We start from the raw sequence: 23,160 nt of genomic DNA, 5'->3' as shown, positions 1-23,160 counted from the left end.
CTCACCCACAGACCAACACACACACTCACCCACACACTCACCCACAGACCAACACACACTCACCCACAGACCAACACACACACTCACCCAGACAACAACAGACCAACACACACACTCACCCACAGACCAACACACTCACCCACAGACCAACACCCACTCACACTCACCCACAGACCAACACACGCACTCACCTACAGACCAACCCACAGACCAACACACACACTCACCCGCAGACCAACACACAGATTCACCCACAGACCAACACACCTCTCACAGAGACCCATCCATCTCCCTCCCCAGAGCCCTGCGTCTCCCTCTCTCTCTGACCTCCAGCCCTCTAGCAGGCCCAGGAAAGCCTGGCCGGACCCTAACCCCACAACGATACACCCTGGCTGGGCTGACGGAGCGGGGCCGGCACCCTGGGGGGAGGAGCACCAGGAGCGTCAGAGTAGGGCGGGGTGAGAGGGGACCTGGGATGACCCCTGACCCTGAGGGGTTAAAGGTCACCTCTGAGGTCACCTTGAGTCAGACCAGCGGACCTGTGACTGAGGGGCTACCTGAATCAGACATTACTAGTCGAACACCAACATCCTCCTCTCCGGATCCAGACAGAAGTAATCAAAGACAGACAACCAGGACAGAAATCAACAGTGGAACAGATTCATCATTCATCTCTTTAGAGACAGACATTACTAGTGGATCTCTATCTCCCTCAAACACTCTAACATCACAAATCACTCTGACTCCCCCCATCCTAACACACCCCACACACACTCCCCCAAACACCCTCACTGACTCACCCCTCTCCTCCTCCTCCTCCTCTTCCTCTCCTCTCCTCCCTACCCTCCCGGACTCACCCCTCTCCTCCTCCTCTTCCTCTCCTCTCCTCCCTACCCTCACTGAGTCACCCCTCTCCTCCTCCTCCTCCTCCTCTTCCTCTCCTCTCATCCCTTCCCTCCCTGACTCACCCCTCTCCTCCTCCTCCTCCTCCTCCTCCTCCTCTCCTCTCCTCCCTGACTCATACCTCTCCTCCTCCTCTTCCTCTCCTCCCCCTTACTCACCCCTCTCATCCTCCTCCTCCTCTTCCTCTTCTCTCCCCCTGACTCACCCCTCTCCTCCTCCTCATCCTCCTCTCCTCTCCTCCCTACCCTCCATGACTCACCCCTCTCCTCCTCCTCTTCATCTCCTCTCCTTCTTACCCTCCATGACTCACCCCTCTCCTCCTCCTCCTCTTCCTCTCCTCTCCTCCCTACCCTGCATGACTCACCCCTCTCCTCCTCCTCTTCATCTCCTCTCCTCCCTACCCTCCATGACTCACCCCTCTCCTCCTCCTCCTCCTCCTCTTCCTCTCCTCTCCTCCCTACCCTCCCGGACTCACCCCTCTCCTCCTCCTCCTCCTCCTCCTCCTCCTTCTCCTCCTCCTCCTCCTCTTCCTCTCCTCTCCTCCATACCCTCCCTGACTCACACCTCTCCTCCTCCTCGCCCCTCAGTCCTGACAGAGACTACAACGGGACTACAAATCCCTTCATCTCCTCTTCATTCACCACAGCAGAGCTGCCTCTGGGAGATGTAGTCCAGACCACCGCCTCACCTCTGACCCCTGATCGACCTCTACTGGTTACCACGACGACCAGCACCACGACGACGGACAGTGAATCGCAATGGCCAGAGACGGACACAGACACACCCCTGCTCTCACACACACACGCTACACACGCCATCCAAACACACACACCTTTGTTGGACATGTCACCTGCACACACACCTCTCTCACAGACACCTGTACTGTCCTCAACCGCGGCGTCCTCCCCCTCACCACTCAATCCTATCCAGGATCACACCGCCACCCATCCTGACCACTCAACCGCGGCGTCCCCCCCCTCACCACTCAACCCTATCCAGGATCACACCGCCACCCATCCTGACCGTTCTGTTTTGACCCCGACCCCAACAGCTCTGACCTCTGACCCCAGTGGTTCGAACACAACTCCCCTCTACTCTGTCGTCACAACCACAACCACAACACAACCATCACTGACCACGAAACAACCATCCACAACCACAACACAACCAATCTCTTCCACACATTCCACACAGTCGTTCCCCAGGCTCAGGACCACCAGACCCCCACCCTGGTCCGCCCCTCACCCCAGCTCCACACACAGACCCAGGGTCTTCATCCTGTCTGACCGGCCTGCTACCATCAAAGGTAGGAGACCGAGTGTGTGTGTGTATTAACACAGACCCAGAGTCTGATCGGCCTGCTACCATCAAAGGTAGGAGACCGAGTGTGTGTGTGTTTTAACACAAACCCCGAGTCTGATCGGCCTGCTACCATCAAAGGTAGGAGACCGAGTGTGTGTGTGTTTTAACACAAACCCAGAGTCTTCATCCTGTCTGATCGGCCTGCTACCACCAAAGGTAGGAGACCGAGTGTGTGTGTGTATTAACACAGACCCAGGAGTCAACATCCTGTCTGATCGGCCTGCTACCATCAAAGGTAGGAGACCGAGTGTGTGTGTGTGTATTAACACAGACCCAGAGTCTTCATCCTGTCTGATCGGCCTGCTAACATCATAAGGTAGGAGACCGAGTGTGTGTGTGTTTTAACACAAACCCAGAGTCTGATCGGCCTGCTACCATCAAAGGTAGGAGACCGAGTGTGTGTGTGTTTTAACACAGACCCAGAGTCTGATCGGCCTGCTACCATCAAAGGTAGGAGACCGAGTCTGTGTGTGTTTTAACACAGACCCAGAGTCTGATCGGCCTGCTACCATCAAAGGTAGGAGACCGAGTGTGTGTGTGTATTAACACAGACCCAGAGTCTTCATCCTGTCTGATCGGCCTGCTACCATCAAAGGTAGGAGACCGAGTGTGTGTGTGTGTATTAACACAGACCCAGAGTCTGATCGGCCTGCTACCATCAAAGGTAGGAGACCGAGTGTGTGTGTGTTTTAACACAGACCCAGAGTCTGATCGGCCTGCTACCATCAAAGGTAGGAGACCGAGTGTGTGTGTGTTTTAACACAGACCCAGAGTCAACATCCTGTCTGATCGGCCTGCTACCATCAAAGTGTGTGTGTGTATTAACAGTGTGTGTGTGTCTGTCTGTGTGTGTGTGTATTAACAGTGTGCAGTCTGCGGTGTGTGTGTGTGTGTGTGTGTGTGTGTGTGTGTGTGTGTGTGTGTGTGTGTGTGTGTGTGTGTGTGTATTAACAGTGTGTGTGTGTTTCGCAGAAGAGTCCATTGAGTTGCTGCTGCAGGTGATTCTGGAGGAGAGCAGCTCTGACCCGACCAGCAGTCTAGAGGACGACACTATAGCCTGGGTACACACACACACACACACACACACACACACACACACACACACACACACACACACACACACACACAAGTAGTTAACAGGTTATTATCCACACCAGTCTGTTAACAGGTTATTATCCACACCAGTCTGGTAACAGGTTATTATCCACACCAGTCTGTAGTAGTTAACAGGTTATTATCCACACCAGTCTGTAGTAGTTAACAGGTTATTATCCACACCAGTCTGTTAACAGGTTATTATCCACACCAGTCTGTAGTAGTTAACAGGTTATTATCCACACCAGTCTGTTAACAGGTTATTATCCACACCAGTCTGTAGTAGTTAACAGGTTATTATCCACACCAGTCTGTTAACAGGTTATTATCCACACCAGTCTGTTAACAGGTTATTATCCACACCAGTCTGTTAACAGGTTATTATCCACACCAGTCTGTTAACAGGTTATTATCCACACCAGTCTGTTAACAGGTTATTATCAACACCAGTCTGTAGTAGTTAACAGGTTATTATCCACACCAGTCTGTTAACAGGTTATTATCCACACCAGTCTGTAGTAGTTAACAGGTTATTATCCACACCAGTCTGTAGTAGTTATCAGGTTATTATCCACACCAGTCTGTTAACAGGTTATTATCCACACCAGTCTGGTAACAGGTTATTATCAACACCAGTCTGGTAACAGGTTATTATCCACACCATTCTGTAGTAGTTATCAGGTTATTATCAACACCAGTCTGGTAACAGGTTATTATCCACACCAGTCTGTTAACAGGTTATTATCCACACCAGTCTGTAGTAGTTATTATCAGGTTATTATCCACACCAGTCTGTTAACAGGTTATTATCCACACCAGTCTGTTAACAGGTTAACAGGTTATTATCCACACCAGTCTGGTAACAGGTTATTATCCACACCAGTCTGTTAACAGGTTATTATCCACACCAGTCTGTAGTAGTTAACAGGTTATTATCCACACCAGTCTGTTAACAGGTTATTATCCACACCAGTCTGTAGTAGTTAACAGGTTATTATCCACACCAGTCTGTAGTAGTTAACATGTTATTATCCACACCAGTCTGTTAACAGGTTATTATCCACACCAGTCTGTAGTAGTTAACAGGTTATTATCCACACCAGTCTGTAGTAGTTATCAGGTTATTATCCACACCAGTCTGTTATCAGGTTATTATCCACACCAGTCTGTTAACAGGTTATTATCCACACCAGTCTGTTAACAGGTTATTATCCACACCAGTCTGTTAACAGGTTATTATCCACACCAGTCTGTTAACAGGTTATTATCCACACCAGTCTGTAGTAGTTATTATCAGGTTAACAGGTTATCCACACCAGTCTGTTAACAGGTTATTATCCACACCAGTCTGTTAACAGGTTATTATCCACACCAGTCTGTTAACAGGTTATTATCCACCAGTCACCAGTTATTATCCACACCAGTGTTAACAGGTTATTATCCACACCAGTCTGTAGTAGTTAACAGGTTATTATCCACACCAGTCTGTTAACAGGTTATTATCTACACCAGTCTGTAGTAGTTAACAGGTTATTATCCACACCAGTCTGTTAACAGGTTATTATCCACACCAGTCTGTTAACAGGTTATTATCCACACCAGTCTGTAGTAGTTAACAGGTTATTATCCACACCAGTCTGTTAACAGGTTATTATCCACACCAGTCTGTAGTAGTTAACAGGTTATTATCCACACCAGTCTGTTAACAGGTTATTATCCACACCAGTCTGTAGTAGTTAACAGGTTATTATCCACACCAGTCTGTTAACAGGTTATTATCCACACCAGTCTGTTAACAGGTTATTATCCACACCAGTCTGGTAACAGGTTATTATCCACACCAGTCTGTTAACAGGTTATTATCCACACCAGTCTGTAGTAGTTAACAGGTTATTATCAACACCAGTCTGTTAACAGGTTATTATCCACACCAGTCTGTTAACAGGTTATTATCCACACCAGTCTGGTAACAGGTTATTATCAACACCAGTCTGGTAACAGGTTATTATCCACACCAGTCTGTAGTAGTTATCAGGTTATTATCAACACCAGTCTGGTAACAGGTTATTATCCACACCAGTCTGTAGTAGTTAACAGGTTATTATCCACACCAGTCTGTAGTAGTTATCAGGTTATTATCCACACCAGTCTGTTAACAGGTTATTATCAACACCAGTCTGGTAACAGGTTATTATCCACACCAGTCTGTTAACAGGTTATTATCCACACCAGTCTGGTAACAGGTTATTATCCACACCAGTCTGTTAACAGGTTATTATCCACACCAGTCTGTAGTAGTTAACAGGTTATTATCCACACCAGTCTGTAGTAGTTAACAGGTTATTATCCACACCAGTCTGTTAACAGGTTATTATCCACACCAGTCTGTAGTAGTTAACAGGTTATTATCCACACCAGTCTGTAGTAGTTATCAGGTTATTATCCACACCAGTCTGTTATCAGGTTATTATCCACACCAGTCTGTTAACAGGTTATTATCCACACCAGTCTGTTAACAGGTTATTATCCACACCAGTCTGTTAACAGGTTATTATCCACACCAGTCTGTTAACAGGTTATTATCCACACCAGTCTGTAGTAGTTAACAGGTTATTATCCACACCAGTCTGTTAACAGGTTATTATCCACACCAGTCTGTTAACAGGTTATTATCCACACCAGTCTGTTAACAGGTTATTATCAACACCAGTCTGTAGTAGTTAACAGGTTATTATCCACACCAGTCTGTAGTAGTTAACAGGTTATTATCAACACCAGTCTGTTAACAGGTTATTATCCACACCAGTCTGTAGTAGTTAACAGGTTATTATCCACACCAGTCTGTTAACAGGTTATTATCCACACCAGTCTGTTAACAGGTTATTATCCACACCAGTCTGTTAACAGGTTATTATCCTCACCAGTCTGTAGTAGTTAACAGGTTATTATCCACACCAGTCTGTTAACAGGTTATTATCCACACCAGTCTGTTAACAGGTTATTATCCACACCAGTCTGGTAACAGGTTATTATCCACACCAGTCTGTTAACAGGTTATTATCCACACCAGTCTGTAGTAGTTAACAGGTTATTATCAACACCAGTCTGTTAACAGGTTATTATCCACACCAGTCTGTTAACAGGTTATTATCCACACCAGTCTGTTAACAGGTTATTATCCACACCAGTCTGTTAACAGGTTATTATCCACACCAGTCTGTTAACAGGTTATTATCCACACCAGTCTGTTAACAGGTTATTATCCACACCAGTCTGTTAACAGGTTATTATCCACACCAGTCTGTTAACAGGTTATTATCCACACCAGTCTGTTAACAGGTTATTATCCACACCAGTCTGTTAACAGGTTATTATCCACACCAGTCTGTAGTAGTTAACAGGTTATTATCCACACCAGTCTGTTAACAGGTTATTATCCACACCAGTCTGTTAACAGGTTATTATCCACACCAGTCTGTTAACAGGTTATTATCAACACCAGTCTGTAGTAGTTAACAGGTTATTATCCACACCAGTCTGTAGTAGTTAACAGGTTATTATCAACACCAGTCTGTTAACAGGTTATTATCCACACCAGTCTGTAGTAGTTAACAGGTTATTATCCACACCAGTCTGTTAACAGGTTATTATCCACACCAGTCTGTTAACAGGTTATTATCCACACCAGTCTGTTAACAGGTTATTATCCACACCAGTCTGTAGTTGTTAACAGGTTATTATCCACACCAGTCTGTTAACAGGTTATTATCCACACCAGTCTGTTATCAGGTTATTATCCACACCAGTCTGTAGTAGTTAACAGGTTATTATCCACACCAGTCTGTTAACAGGTTATTATCCACACCAGTCTGTTAACAGGTTATTATCCACACCAGTCTGTTAACAGGTTATTATCCACACCAGTCTGTTAACAGGTTATTATCCACACCAGTCTGTAGTAGTTAACAGGTTATTATCCACACCAGTCTGTTATCAGGTTATTATCCACACCAGTCTGTTAACAGGTTATTATCCACACCAGTCTGTTATCAGGTTATTATCCTCACCAGTCTGTAGTAGTTAACAGGTTATTATCCACACCAGTCTGTTAACAGGTTATTATCCACACCAGTCTGTAGTAGTTAACAGGTTATTATCCACACCAGTCTGTTAACAGGTTATTATCTACACCAGTCTGTAGTAGTTAACAGGTTATTATCCACACCAGTCTGTTAACAGGTTATTATCCACACCAGTCTGTTAACAGGTTATTATCCACACCAGTCTGTAGTAGTTAACAGGTTATTATCCACACCAGTCTGTTAACAGGTTATTATCCACACCAGTCTGTAGTAGTTAACAGGTTATTATCCACACCAGTCTGTTAACAGGTTATTATCCACACCAGTCTGTAGTAGTTAACAGGTTATTATCCACACCAGTCTGTTAACAGGTTATTATCCACACCAGTCTGTAGTAGTTAACAGGTTATTATCCACACCAGTCTGTTAACAGGTTATTATCCACACCAGTCTGTAGTAGTTAACAGGTTATTATCCACACCAGTCTGTTATCAGGTTATTATCTACACCAGTCTGTTAACAGGTTATTATCCACACCAGTCTGTTAACAGGTTATTATCCACACCAGTCTGGTAACAGGTTATTATCCACACCAGTCTGTTAACAGGTTATTATCCACACCAGTCTGGTAACAGGTTATTATCAACACCAGTCTGGTAACAGGTTATTATCCACACCAGTCTGTTTATCAGGTTATTATCAGGTCTGGTAACAGGTTATCCACACCAGTCTGTAGTTAACAGGTTATTATCCACACCAGTCTGTAGTAGTTATCAGGTTATTATCCACACCAGTCTGTTAACAGGTTATTATCAACACCAGTCTGGTAACAGGTTATTATCCACACCAGTCTGTTAACAGGTTATTATCCACACCAGTCTGGTAACAGGTTATTATCCACACCAGTCTGTTAACAGGTTATTATCCACACCAGTCTGTAGTAGTTAACAGGTTATTATCCACACCAGTCTGTAGTAGTTAACAGGTTATTATCCACACCAGTCTGTTAACAGGTTATTATCCACACCAGTCTGTAGTAGTTAACAGGTTATTATCCACACCAGTCTGTAGTAGTTATCAGGTTATTATCCACACCAGTCTGTTATCAGGTTATTATCCACACCAGTCTGTTAACAGGTTATTATCCACACCAGTCTGTTAACAGGTTATTATCCACACCAGTCTGTTAACAGGTTATTATCCACACCAGTCTGTTAACAGGTTATTATCCACACCAGTCTGTAGTAGTTAACAGGTTATTATCCACACCAGTCTGTTAACAGGTTATTATCCACACCAGTCTGTTAACAGGTTATTATCCACACCAGTCTGTTAACAGGTTATTATCAACACCAGTCTGTAGTAGTTAACAGGTTATTATCCACACCAGTCTGTAGTAGTTAACAGGTTATTATCAACACCAGTCTGTTAACAGGTTATTATCCACACCAGTCTGTAGTAGTTAACAGGTTATTATCCACACCAGTCTGTTAACAGGTTATTATCCACACCAGTCTGTTAACAGGTTATTATCCTCACCAGTCTGTTAACAGGTTATTATCCACACCAGTCTGTAGTAGTTAACAGGTTATTATCAACACCAGTCTGTTAACAGGTTATTATCCACACCAGTCTGGTAACAGGTTATTATCCACACCAGTCTGTTAACAGGTTATTATCCACACCAGTCTGTAGTAGTTAACAGGTTATTATCAACACCAGTCTGTTAACAGGTTATTATCCACACCAGTCTGTTAACAGGTTATTATCCACACCAGTCTGTTAACAGGTTATTATCAACACCAGTCTGTTAACAGGTTAGTCTGTTAACAGGTTATTATCCACACCAGTCTGTTAACAGGTTATTATCCACACCAGTCTGTTAACAGGTTATTATCCACACCAGTCTGTTAACAGGTTATTATCCACACCAGTCTGTTAACAGGTTATTATCCACACCAGTCTGTTAACAGGTTATTATCCACACCAGTCTGTTAACAGGTTATTATCCACACCAGTCTGTTAACAGGTTATTATCCACACCAGTCTGTAGTAGTTAACAGGTTATTATCCTCACCAGTCTGTAGTAGTTAACAGGTTATTATCCACACCAGTCTGGTAACAGGTTATTATCCACACCAGTCTGTTAACAGGTTATTATCCACACCAGTCTGTTAACAGGTTATTATCCACACCAGTCTGTTAACAGGTTATTATCCACACCAGTCTGTAGTAGTTAACAGGTTATTATCCACAGCAGTCTGTTAACAGGTTATTATCCACACCAGTCTGTTAACAGGTTATTATCCACACCAGTCTGTAGTAGTTAACAGGTTATTATCCTCACCAGTCTGTAGTAGTTAACAGGTTATTATCCACACCAGTCTGGTAACAGGTTATTATCCACACCAGTCTGTTAACAGGTTATTATCCACACCAGTCTGGTAACAGGTTATTATCCACACCAGTCTGTAGTAGTTAACAGGTTATTATCCACACCAGTCTGTAGTAGTTAACAGGTTATTATCCACACCAGTCTGTTAACAGGTTATTATCCACACCAGTCTGTAGTAGTTAACAGGTTATTATCCACACCAGTCTGTTAACAGGTTATTATCCACACCAGTCTGTAGTAGTTAACAGGTTATTATCCACACCAGTCTGTTAACAGGTTATTATCTACACCAGTCTGTAGTAGTTAACAGGTTATTATCCACACCAGTCTGTAGTAGTTAACAGGTTATTATCCACACCAGTCTGTTATCAGGTTATTATCTACACCAGTCTGTTAACAGGTTATTATCCACACCAGTCTGTTAACAGGTTATTATCCACACCAGTCTGTAGTAGTTAACAGGTTATTATCAACACCAGTCTGTTAACAGGTTATTATCCACACCAGTCTGTTAACAGGTTATTATCCACACCAGTCTGTTAACAGGTTATTATCACCAGTCTGTAGTTTAACAGGTTATTATCCACACCAGTCTGTTAACAGGTTATTATCCACACCAGTCTGTAGTAGTTAACAGGTTATTATCCACACCAGTCTGTAGTAGTTATCAGGTTATTATCCACACCAGTCTGTTAACAGGTTATTATCCACACCAGTCTGTAGTAGTTAACAGGTTATTATCCACACCAGTCTGTTAACAGGTTATTATCCACACCAGTCTGTTAACAGGTTATTATCCACACCAGTCTGTTAACAGGTTATTATCCACACTAGTCTGTTAACAGGTTATTATCCACACCAGTCTGTAGTAGTTAACAGGTTATTATCCACACCAGTCTGTTATCAGGTTATTATCCACACCAGTCTGTTAACAGGTTATTATCCACACCAGTCTGTTAACAGGTTATTATCCACACCAGTCTGTAGTAGTTAACAGGTTATTATCCACACCAGTCTGTAGTAGTTAACAGGTTATTATCCACACCAGTCTGTAGTAGTTAACAGGTTATTATCCACACCAGTCTGTTAACAGGTTATTATCCACACCAGTCTGTTAACAGGTTATTATCCACACCAGTCTGTAGTAGTTAACAGGTTATTATCCTCACCAGTCTGTAGTAGTTAACAGGTTATTATCCACACCAGTCTGGTAACAGGTTATTATCCACACCAGTCTGTTAACAGGTTATTATCCACACCAGTCTGGTAACAGGTTATTATCCACACCAGTCTGTAGTAGTTAACAGGTTATTATCCTCACCAGTCTGTAGTAGTTAACAGGTTATTATCCACACCAGTCTGTTAACAGGTTATTATCCACACCAGTCTGTAGTAGTTAACAGGTTATTATCCACACCAGTCTGTTAACAGGTTATTATCCACACCAGTCTGTAGTAGTTAACAGGTTATTATCCACACCAGTCTGTTAACAGGTTATTATCTACACCAGTCTGTTAACAGGTTATTATCCACACCAGTCTGTAGTAGTTAACAGGTTATTATCCACACCAGTCTGTTATCAGGTTATTATCTACACCAGTCTGTTAACAGGTTATTATCCACACCAGTCTGTTAACAGGTTATTATCCACACCAGTCTGTTAACAGGTTATTATCAACACCAGTCTGTTAACAGGTTATTATCCACACCAGTCTGTTAACAGGTTATTATCCACACCAGTCTGTTAACAGGTTATTATCCACACCAGTCTGTAGTAGTTAACAGGTTATTATCACACCAGTCTGTTAACAGGTTATTATCCACACCAGTCTGTAGTAGTTAACAGGTTATTATCCACACCAGTCTGTGTAGTTAACAGGTTATTATCCACACCAGTCTGGTAACAGGTTATTATCCACACCAGTCTGTTAACAGGTTATTATCAGTCTGGTAACAGGTTATTATCCACACCAGTCTGTAGTAGTTAACAGGCTATTATCCTCACCAGTATGTAGTAGTTAACAGGTTATTATCCACACCAGTCTGTTAACAGGTTATTATCCACACCAGTCTGTTAACAGGTTATTATCCACACCAGTCTGTAGTAGTTAACAGGTTATTATCCACACCAGTCTGTTAACAGGTTATTATCCACCAGTCTGTAGTAGTTAACAGTTATTATCTCTGTTAACAGGTTATTATCCACACCAGTCTGTTATCAGGTTATTATCCACACCAGTCTGTTATCAGGTTATTATCCACACCAGTCTGTTAGTTAACAGGTTATTATCCACACCAGTCTGTTAACAGGTTATTATCCACACCAGTCTGTTATCAGGTTATTATCCACACCAGTCTGTTATTATTATCCACACCAGTCTGTTAACAGGTTATTATCCACACCAGTCTGTTAACAGGTTATTATCCACACCAGTCTGTAGTAGTTAACAGGTTATTATCCACACCAGTCTGTTAACAGGTTATTATCCACACCAGTCTGTTATCAGGTTATTATCCACACCAGTCTGTAGTAGTTAACAGGTTATTATCCACACCAGTCTGTTATCAGGTTATTATCCACACCAGTCTGTTAACAGGTTATTATCCACACCAGTCTGTTAACAGGTTATTATCCACACCAGTCTGTTAACAGGTTATTATCCACACCAGTCTGTAGTAGTTAACAGGTTATTATCCACACCAGTCTGTTATCAGGTTATTATCCACACCAGTCTGTTAACAGGTTATTATCCACACCAGTCTGTTAACAGGTTATTATCCACACCAGTCTGTAGTAGTTAACAGGTTATTATCCACACCAGTCTGTTAACAGGTTATTATCCACACCAGTCTGTAGTAGTTAACAGGTTATTATCCACACCAGTCTGTAGTAGTTAACAGGTTATTATCCACACCAGTCTGTTAACAGGTTATTATCTACACCAGTCTGTTAACAGGTTATTATCCACACCAGTCTGTTAACAGGTTATTATCCACACCAGTCTGTAGTAGTTAACAGGTTATTATCCACACCAGTCTGTTAACAGGTTATTATCCACACCAGTCTGTTAACAGGTTATTATCCACACCAGTCTGTTAACAGGTTATTATCCACACCAGTCTGTAGTAGTTAACAGGTTATTATCCACACCAGTCTGTTAACAGGTTATTATCCACACCAGTCTGTAGTAGTTAACAGGTTATTATCCACACCAGTCTGTAGTAGTTATCAGGTTATTATCCACACCAGTCTGTTAACAGGTTATTATCCACACCAGTCTGTAGTAGTTAACAGGTTATTATCCACACCAGTCTGTAGTAGTTATCAGGTTATTATCCACACCAGTCTGTTAACAGGTTATTATCCACACCAGTCTGTTAACAGGTAACACTAGTCTGTTAACAGGTTATTATCCACACCAGTCTGTAGTAGTTAACAGGTTATTATCCACACCAGTCTGTTATCACACCAGTCTGTTAACAGGTTATTATCCACACCAGTCTGTTAACAGGTTATTATCCACCAGTCTGTCTGTTAACAGGTTATTATCCACACCAGTCATAGTAGTTAACAGGTTATTATCCACACCAGTCTGTAGTAGTTAACAGGTTATTATCCACCAGTCTGTTAACAGTCTGTTAACAGGTTATTATCCACACCAGTCTGTTAACAGGTTATTATCCACACCAGTCTGTAGTAGTTAACAGGTTATTATCCTCACCAGTCTGTAGTAGTTAACAGGTTATTATCCACACCAGTCTGGTAACAGGTTATTATCCACACCAGTCTGTTAACAGGTTATTATCCACACCAGTCTGGTAACAGGTTATTATCCACACCAGTCTGTAGTAGTTAACAGGTTATTATCCTCACCAGTCTGTAGTAGTTAACAGGTTATTATCCACACCAGTCTGTTAACAGGTTATTATCCACACCAGTCTGTAGTAGTTAACAGGTTATTATCCACACCAGTCTGTTAACAGGTTATTATCCACACCAGTCTGTAGTAGTTAACAGGTTATTATCCACACCAGTCTGTTAACAGGTTATTATCTACACCAGTCTGTAGTAGTTAACAGGTTATTATCCACACCAGTCTGTAGTAGTTAACAGGTTATTATCCACACCAGTCTGTTATCAGGTTATTATCTACACCAGTCTGTTAACAGGTTATTATCCACACCAGTCTGTTAACAGGTTATTATCCACACCAGTCTGTAGTAGTTAACAGGTTATTATCAACACCAGTCTGTTAACAGGTTATTATCCACACCAGTCTGTTAACAGGTTATTATCCACACCAGTCTGTTAACAGGTTATTATCCACACCAGTCTGTAGTAGTTAACAGGTTATTATCCACACCAGTCTGTTAACAGGTTATTATCCACACCAGTCTGTAGTAGTTAACAGGTTATTATCCACACCAGTCTGTAGTAGTTATCAGGTTATTATCCACACCAGTCTGTTAACAGGTTATTATCCACACCAGTCTGTAGTAGTTAACAGGTTATTATCCACACCAGTCTGTAGTAGTTATCAGGTTATTATCCACACCAGTCTGTTAACAGGTTATTATCCACACCAGTCTGTTAACAGGTTATTATCCACACCAGTCTGTTAACAGGTTATTATCCACACTAGTCTGTTAACAGGTTATTATCCACACCAGTCTGTAGTAGTTAACAGGTTATTATCCACACCAGTCTGTTATCAGGTTATTATCCACACCAGTCTGTTAACAGGTTATTATCCACACCAGTCTGTTAACAGGTTATTATCCACACCAGTCTGTAGTAGTTAACAGGTTATTATCCACACCAGTCTGTAGTAGTTAACAGGTTATTATCCTCACCAGTCTGTAGTAGTTAACAGGTTATTATCCACACCAGTCTGTAACAGGTTATTATCCACACCAGTCTGTAGTCTGTTAACAGGTTATTATCCACACCAGTCTGTTAACAGGTTATTATCCACACCAGTCTGTAGTAGTTAACAGGTTATTATCCACACCAGTCTGTTAACAGGTTATTATCCACACCAGTCTGTTAACAGGTTATTATCCACACCAGTCTGTAGTAGTTAACAGGTTATTATCCACACCAGTCTGTAGTAGTTAACAGGTTATTATCCTCACCAGTCTGTAGTAGTTAACAGGTTATTATCCACACCAGTCTGGTAACAGGTTATTATCCACACCAGTCTGTTAACAGGTTATTATCCACACCAGTCTGTTAACAGGTTATTATCCACACCAGTCTGTAGTAGTTAACAGGTTATTATCCACACCAGTCTGTTAACAGGTTATTATCCACACCAGTCTGTTAACAGGTTATTATCCACACCAGTCTGTTAACAGGTTATTATCCTCACCAGTCTGTAGTAGTTAACAGGTTATTATCCACACCAGTCTGGTAACAGGTTATTATCCACACCAGTCTGTTAACAGGTTATTATCCACACCAGTCTGGTAACAGGTTATTATCCACACCAGTCTGTAGTAGTTAACAGGCTATTATCCTCACCAGTATGTAGTAGTTAACAGGTTATTATCCACACCAGTCTGTTAACAGGTTATTATCCACACCAGTCTGTTAACAGGTTATTATCCACACCAGTCTGTAGTAGTTAACAGGTTATTATCCACACCAGTCTGTTAACAGGTTATTATCCACACCAGTCTGTAGTAGTTAACAGGTTATTATCCACACCAGTCTGTTAACAGGTTATTATCCACACCAGTCTGTTATCAGGTTATTATCCACACCAGTCTGTTAACAGGTTATTATCCACACCAGTCTGTAGTAGTTAACAGGTTATTATCCACACCAGTCTGTTAACAGGTTATTATCCACACCAGTCTGTTATCAGGTTATTATCCACACCAGTCTGTTATCAGGTTATTATCCACACCAGTCTGTTAACAGGTTATTATCCACACCAGTCTGTTAACAGGTTATTATCCACACCAGTCTGTAGTAGTTAACAGGTTATTATCCACACCAGTCTGTTAACAGGTTATTATCCACACCAGTCTGTTATCAGGTTATTATCCACACCAGTGTGTAGTAGTTAACAGGTTATTATCCACACCAGTCTGTTATCAGGTTATTATCCACACCAGTCTGTTAACAGGTTATTATCCACACCAGTCTGTTATCAGGTTATTATCCACACCAGTCTGGTAACAGGTTATTATCCACACCAGTCTGTAGTAGTTAACAGGTTATTATCCACACCAGTCTGTTATCAGGTTATTATCCACACCAGTCTGTTAACAGGTTATTATCCACACCAGTCTGTAGTAGTTATCAGGTTATTATCCATTGTAGTTCTCTGTAATGAACCCCAGTCTGTAGTCGTGAATTGACGGTGTACTTCCTCCTCCCATCCTGCAGGTGGCGCCCTACCTCCAGAGAGCCCCGGGATTCCAGGACCTGCAGGGGGTTTGGAGCAGGTGATTTGAGACTGTGTTTCTGATAAACAATGAATTGAGACTGTGTTTCTGATACACAATGAATTGAGACTGTGTTTCTGATAGACAATGAAATGAGACTGTGTTTCTGATACACAATGAAATGAGACTGTGTTTCTGATACACAATGAAATGAGACTGTGTTTCTGATAGACAATGAATTGAGACTGTGTTTCTGGTACACAATGAATTGAGACTGTGTTTCTGATAAACAATGAATTGAGACTGTGTTTCTGATAGACAATGAATTGAGACTGTGTTTCTGATACACAATGAAATGAGACTGTGTTTCTGATACACATTGAAGTGAGACTGTGTTTCTGATACACAATGAAATGAGACTGTGTTTCTGATACACATTGAAATGAAATGAGACTGTGTTTCTGATAGACAATGAATTGAGACTGTGTTTCTGATACACAATGAAATGAATTGAGACTGTGTTTCTGATACACAATGAAATGAGACTGTGTTTCTGATACACATTGAAATGAATTGAGACTGTGTTTCTGATACACAATGAAATGAGACTGTGTTTCTGATACACATTGATGTTTCTGATACACAATGAAATGAGACTGTGTTTCTGATACACAATGAAATGAGACTGTGTTTCTGATACACATTGATGTTTCTGATACACAATGAAATGAGACTGTGTTTCTGATACACAATGAAATGAGACTGTGTTTCTGATAGACAATGAAATGAGACTGTGTTTCTGATACACAATGAAATGAGACTGTGTTTCTGATAGACAATGAAATGAGACTGTGTTTCTGATACACAATGAAATGAGACTGTGTTTCTGATACACAATGAAATGAGACTGTGTTTCTGATAGACAATGAATTGAGACTGTGTTTCTGATACACAATGAAATGAGACTGTGTTTCTGATACACATTGAAGTGAGACTGTGTTTCTGGTACACAATGAATTGAGACTGTGTTTCTGATAAACAATGAATTGAGACTGTGTTTCTGATAGACAATGAATTGAGACTGTGTTTCTGATAGACAATGAATTGAGACTGTGTTTCTGATACACAATGAAATGAGACTGTGTTTCTGATACACATTGAAGTGAGACTGTGTTTCTGATACACAATGAAATGAGACTGTGTTTCTGATACACATTGAAATGAAATGAGACTGTGTTTCTGATAGACAATGAATTGAGACTGTGTTTCTGATACACAATGAAATGAATTGAGACTGTGTTTCTGATACACAATGAAATGAGACTGTGTTTCTGATACACATGAAATGACTGAGACTGTTTCTGATACACAATGAAATGAGACTGTGTTTCTGATACACAATGAAATGAGACTGTGTTTCTGATACACAATGAAATGAGACTGTGTTTCTGATAGACAATGAAATGAGACTGTGTTTCTGATACTGTGTGTTTTCTGATACACAATGAAATGAGACTGTGTTTCTGATAGACAATGAGACTGTGTTTCTGATACACATTGATGTTTCTGATACACAATGAAATGAGACTGTGTTTCTGATACACAATGAAATGAGACTGTGTTTCTGATACTTGATGTTTCTGATACACAATGAAATGAGACTGTGTTTCTGATACACAATGAAATGAGACTGTGTTTCTGATACACAATGAAATGAGACTGTGTTTCTGATACACAATGAAATGAGACTGTGTTTCTGATAGACAATGAAATGAGACTGTGTTTCTGATACACAATGAAATGAGACTGTGTTTCTGATACACAATGAAATGAGACTGTGTTTCTGATAGACAATGAAATGAGACTGTGTTTCTGATACACAATGAAATGAGACTGTGTTTCTGATAGACAATGAAATGAGACTGTGTTTCTGATACACAATGAAATGAGACTGTGTTTCTGATACACAATGAAATGAAATGAGACTGTGTTTCTGATAGACAATGAAATGAAATGAGACTGTGTTTCTGATACACAATGAAATGAGACTGTGTTTCTGATACACAATGAATTGAGACTTTGTTTCTGATACACAATGAAATGAGACTGTGTTTCTGATAGACAATGAATTGAGACTGTGTTTCTGATACACAATGAAATGAGACTGTGTTTCTGATACACAATGAAATGAGACTGTGTTTCTGATACACAATGAAATGAGACTGTGTTTCTGATACACAATGAAATGAGACTGTGTTTCTGATACACAATGAAATGAGACTGTGTTTCTGATACACAATGAATTGAGACTGTGTTTCTGATACACATTGAAATGAGACTGTGTTTCTGATACACAATGAAATGAAATGAGACTGTGTTTCTGATACACAATGAATTGAGACTGTGTTTCTGATACACAATGAAATGAGACTGTGTTTCTGATACACAATGAAATGAGACTGTGTTTCTGATACACAATGAAATGAATTGAGACTGTGTTTCTGATACACATTGAAATGAGACTGTGTTTCTGATACACAATGAATTGAAACTGTGTTTCTGATACACAATGAAATGAAATGAGACTGTGTTTCTGATACACAATGAAATGAAATGAGACTGTGTTTCTGATACACAATGAAATGAGACTGTGTTTCTGATACACAATGAAATGAGACTGTGTTTCTGATACACAATGAAATTAAATGAGACTGTGTTTCTGATACACAATGAAATGAGACTGTGTTTCTGATACACAATTAAATGAATTGAGACTGTGTTTCTGATACACAATGAATTGAGACTGTGTTTCTGGTACACAATGAAATGAGACTGTGTTTCTGATACACAATGAAATGAGACTGTGTTTCTGATACACAATGAAATTAATTGAGACTGTGTTTCTGATACACAATGAAATGAGACTGTGTTTCTGATACACAATTAAATGAATTGAGACTGTGTTTCTGATACACAATGAATTGAGACTGTGTTTCTGGTACACAATGAAATGAGACTGTGTTTCTGATACACAATGAAATGAGACTGTGTTTCTGATACACAATGAATTGAGACTGTGTTTCTGATACACAATGAAATGAGACTGTGTTTCTGATACACAATGAAATGAGACTGTGTTTCTGATACACACTGAAATGAGACTGTGTTTCTGATACACACTGAAATGAGACTGTGTTTCTGATACACAATGAAATGAATTGAGACTGTGTTTCTGATACACAATGAAATTGAGACTGTGTTTCTGATACACAATGAAATGAGACTGTGTTTCTGATACACAAAATGAAATGAGACTGTGTTTCTGATACACAATGAAATGAGACTGTGTTTCTGATACACAATGAAATGAAATGAGACTGTGTTTCTGATACACAATGAAATGAGACTGTGTTTCTGATACACAATGAAATGAGACTGTGTTTCTGATACACAATGAAATGAGACTGTGTTTCTGATACACAATGAAATGAGACTGTGTTTCTGATACACAATGAAATGAGACTGTGTTTCTGATACTGTTGTTTTCTGATACACAATGAATTGAGACTGTGTTTCTGATACACAATGAATTGAGACTGTGTTTCTGATACACAATGAAATGAGACTGTGTTTCTGATACACAATGAGACTGTGTTTCTGATACACAATGAAATGAATTGAGACTGTGTTTCTGATACACATTGAAATGAGACTGTGTTTCTGATACACAATGAATTGAAACTGTGTTTCTGATACACAATGAAATGAAATGAGACTGTGTTTCTGATACACAATGAAATGAAATGAGACTGTGTTTCTGATACACAATGAAATGAGACTGTGTTTCTGATACACAATGAATTGAGACTGTGTTTCTGATACACAATGAAATTAATTGAGACTGTGTTTCTGATACACAATGAAATGAGACTGTGTTTCTGATACACAATGAAATGAATTGAGACTGTGTTTCTGATACACAATGAATTGAGACTGTGTTTCTGATACACAATGAAATGAGACTGTGTTTCTGATACACAATGAAATGAAATGAGACTGTGTTTCTGATACACAATGAAATTAGACTGTGTTTCTGATACACAATGAAATGAGACTGTGTTTCTGATACACATTGAAATGAGACTGTGTTTCTGATACACAATGAAATGAGACTGTGTTTCTGATACACAATGAATTGAGACTGTGTTTCTGATACACAATGAAATGAGACTGTGTTTCTGATACACAATGAAATGAGACTGTGTTTCTGGAACACATTGAATTGAGACTGTGTTTCTGATACACAATGAATTGAGACTGTGTTTCTGATACACAATGAAATGAGACTGTGTTTCTGATACACAATGAATTGAGACTGTGTTTCTGATACACAATGAAAAAATGAGACTGTGTTTCTGATACACAATGAATTGAGACTGTGTTTCTGATATACAATGAAATGAGACTGTGTTTCTGATACACAATGAATTCAGACTGTGTTTCTGATACACAATGAAATGAGACTGTGTTTCTGATACACAATGAAATTAAATGAGACTGTGTTTCTGATAATGAATTGAGACTGTGTTTCTGATATACAATGAAATGAGACTGTGTTTCTGATACACAATGAATTGAGACTGTGTTTCTGATACACAATGAAATGAGACTGTGTTTCTGATACACAATGAATTGAGACTGTGTTTCTGATACACAATGAAATGAATTGAGACTGTGTTTCTGATACACAATGAAATGAGACTGTGTTTCTGATACACAATGAAATGAAATGAGACTGTGTTTCTGATACACAATGAAATGAGACTGTGTTTCTGATACACAATGAAATGAGACTGTGTTTCTGATACACAATGAAATGAGACTGTGTTTCTGATACACAATGAAATGAGACTGTGTTTCTGATACACAATGAAATGAGACTGTGTTTCTGATACACAATGAAATGAGACTGTGTTTCTGATACACAATGAAATGAGACTGTGTTTCTGATACACAATGAAATGAAATGAGACTGTGTTTCTGATACACAATGAATTGAGACTGTGTTTCTGATACACAATGAAATGAAATGAGACTGTGTTTCTGATACACAATGAATTGAGACTGTGTTTCTGATACACAATGAATTGAGACTGTGTTTCTGGTACACAATGAAATGAGACTGTGTTTCTGATACACAATGAAATGAGACTGTGTTTCTGATACACAATGAATTGAGACTGTGTTTCTGATACACAATGAAATGAGACTGTGTTTCTGATACACAATGAAATGAGACTGTGTTTCTGATACACACTGAAATGAGACTGTGTTTCTGATACACACTGAAATGAGACTGTGTTTCTGATACACAATGAAATGAATTGAGACTGTGTTTCTGATACACAATGAAATGAGACTGTGTTTCTGATACACAATGAATTGAGACTGTGTTTCTGATACACAATGAATTGAGACTGTGTTTCTGATAGACAATGAAATGAGACTGTGTTTCTGATACACAATGAAATGAGTGAGACTGTGTTTCTGATAGACAATGAAATGAGACTGTGTTTCTGATACACAATGAAATGAGACTGTGTTTCTGATACACAATGAAATGAGACTGTGTTTCTGATACACAATGAATTGAGACTGTGTTTCTGATACACAATGAATTGAGACTGTGTTTCTGATACACAATGAAATGAGACTGTGTTTCTGATAGACAATGAAATGAGACTGTGTTTCTGATACACAATGAAATGAGACTGTGTTTCTGATACACATTGAATTGAGACTGTGTTTCTGATACACAATGAATTGAGACTGTGTTTCTGATACACAATGAAATGAGACTGTGTTTCTGATACACAATGAAATGAGACTGTGTTTCTGATACACAATGAAATGAATTGAGACTGTGTTTCTGATACACATTGAAATGAGACTGTGTTTCTGATACACAATGAATTGAAACTGTGTTTCTGATACACAATGAAATGAAATGAGACTGTGTTTCTGATACACAATGAAATGAAATGAGACTGTGTTTCTGATACACAATGAAATGAGACTGTGTTTCTGATACACAATGAATTGAGACTGTGTTTCTGATACACAATGAAATGAGACTGTGTTTCTGATACACAATGAAATGAGACTGTGTTTCTGATACACAATGAAATGAATTGAGACTGTGTTTCTGATACACAATGAATTGAGACTGTGTTTCTGATACACAATGAAATGAGACTGTGTTTCTGATACACAATGAAATGAAATGAGACTGTGTTTCTGATACACAATGAAATTAGACTGTGTTTCTGATACACAATGAAATGAGACTGTGTTTCTGATACACATTGAAATGAGACTGTGTTTCTGATACACAATGAAATGAGACTGTGTTTCTGATACACAATGAATTGAGACTGTGTTTCTGATACACAATGAAATGAGACTGTGTTTCTGATACACAATGAAATGAGACTGTGTTTCTGGATACACATTGAATTGAGACTGTGTTTCTGATACACAATGAATTGAGACTGTGTTTCTGATACACAATGAAATGAGACTGTGTTTCTGATACACAATGAAATGAGACTGTGTTTCTGATACACAATGAAATTAAATGAGACTGTGTTTCTGATACACAATGAAATGAGACTGTGTTTCTGATATACAATGAAATGAGACTGTGTTTCTGATACACAATGAATTCAGACTGTGTTTCTGATACACAATGTGTTTCTGATACACAATGAAATTAAATGAGACTGTGTTTCTGATACACAATGAAATGAGACTGTGTTTCTGATACACAATGAAATGAGACTGTGTTTCTGATACACAATGAATTGAGACTGTGTTTCTGATACACAATGAAATGAGACTGTGTTTCTGATACACAATGAATTGAGA

At 39.9% G+C, this 23,160-nt stretch overlaps 1 protein-coding gene across 1 annotated transcript in view; it reads left to right on the top strand.

Moving 5' to 3' along the window:
• The first annotated feature begins 450 nt into the window (after positions 1–450).
• The window catches only part of LOC135560301 (uncharacterized), an 83,506-nt gene continuing 60,796 nt past the window's right edge, over positions 451–23,160 (top strand). The window contains exons 1-3 of the mRNA XM_065002159.1: positions 451–2,209; positions 3,238–3,326; positions 16,235–16,293. Of these exons, the coding sequence (XP_064858231.1) occupies positions 1,747–2,209; positions 3,238–3,326; positions 16,235–16,293 (611 nt within the window). The 5' untranslated portion in view covers positions 451–1,746. The remainder of the gene's footprint in view (positions 2,210–3,237; positions 3,327–16,234; positions 16,294–23,160) is intronic.

Source organism: Oncorhynchus nerka, linkage group LG15 (assembly GCF_034236695.1).
Source record: "Oncorhynchus nerka isolate Pitt River linkage group LG15, Oner_Uvic_2.0, whole genome shotgun sequence".
Lineage (NCBI taxonomy): Eukaryota > Metazoa > Chordata > Actinopteri > Salmoniformes > Salmonidae > Oncorhynchus > Oncorhynchus nerka.
This window is presented reverse-complemented; position numbering and strand designations above follow the sequence as displayed.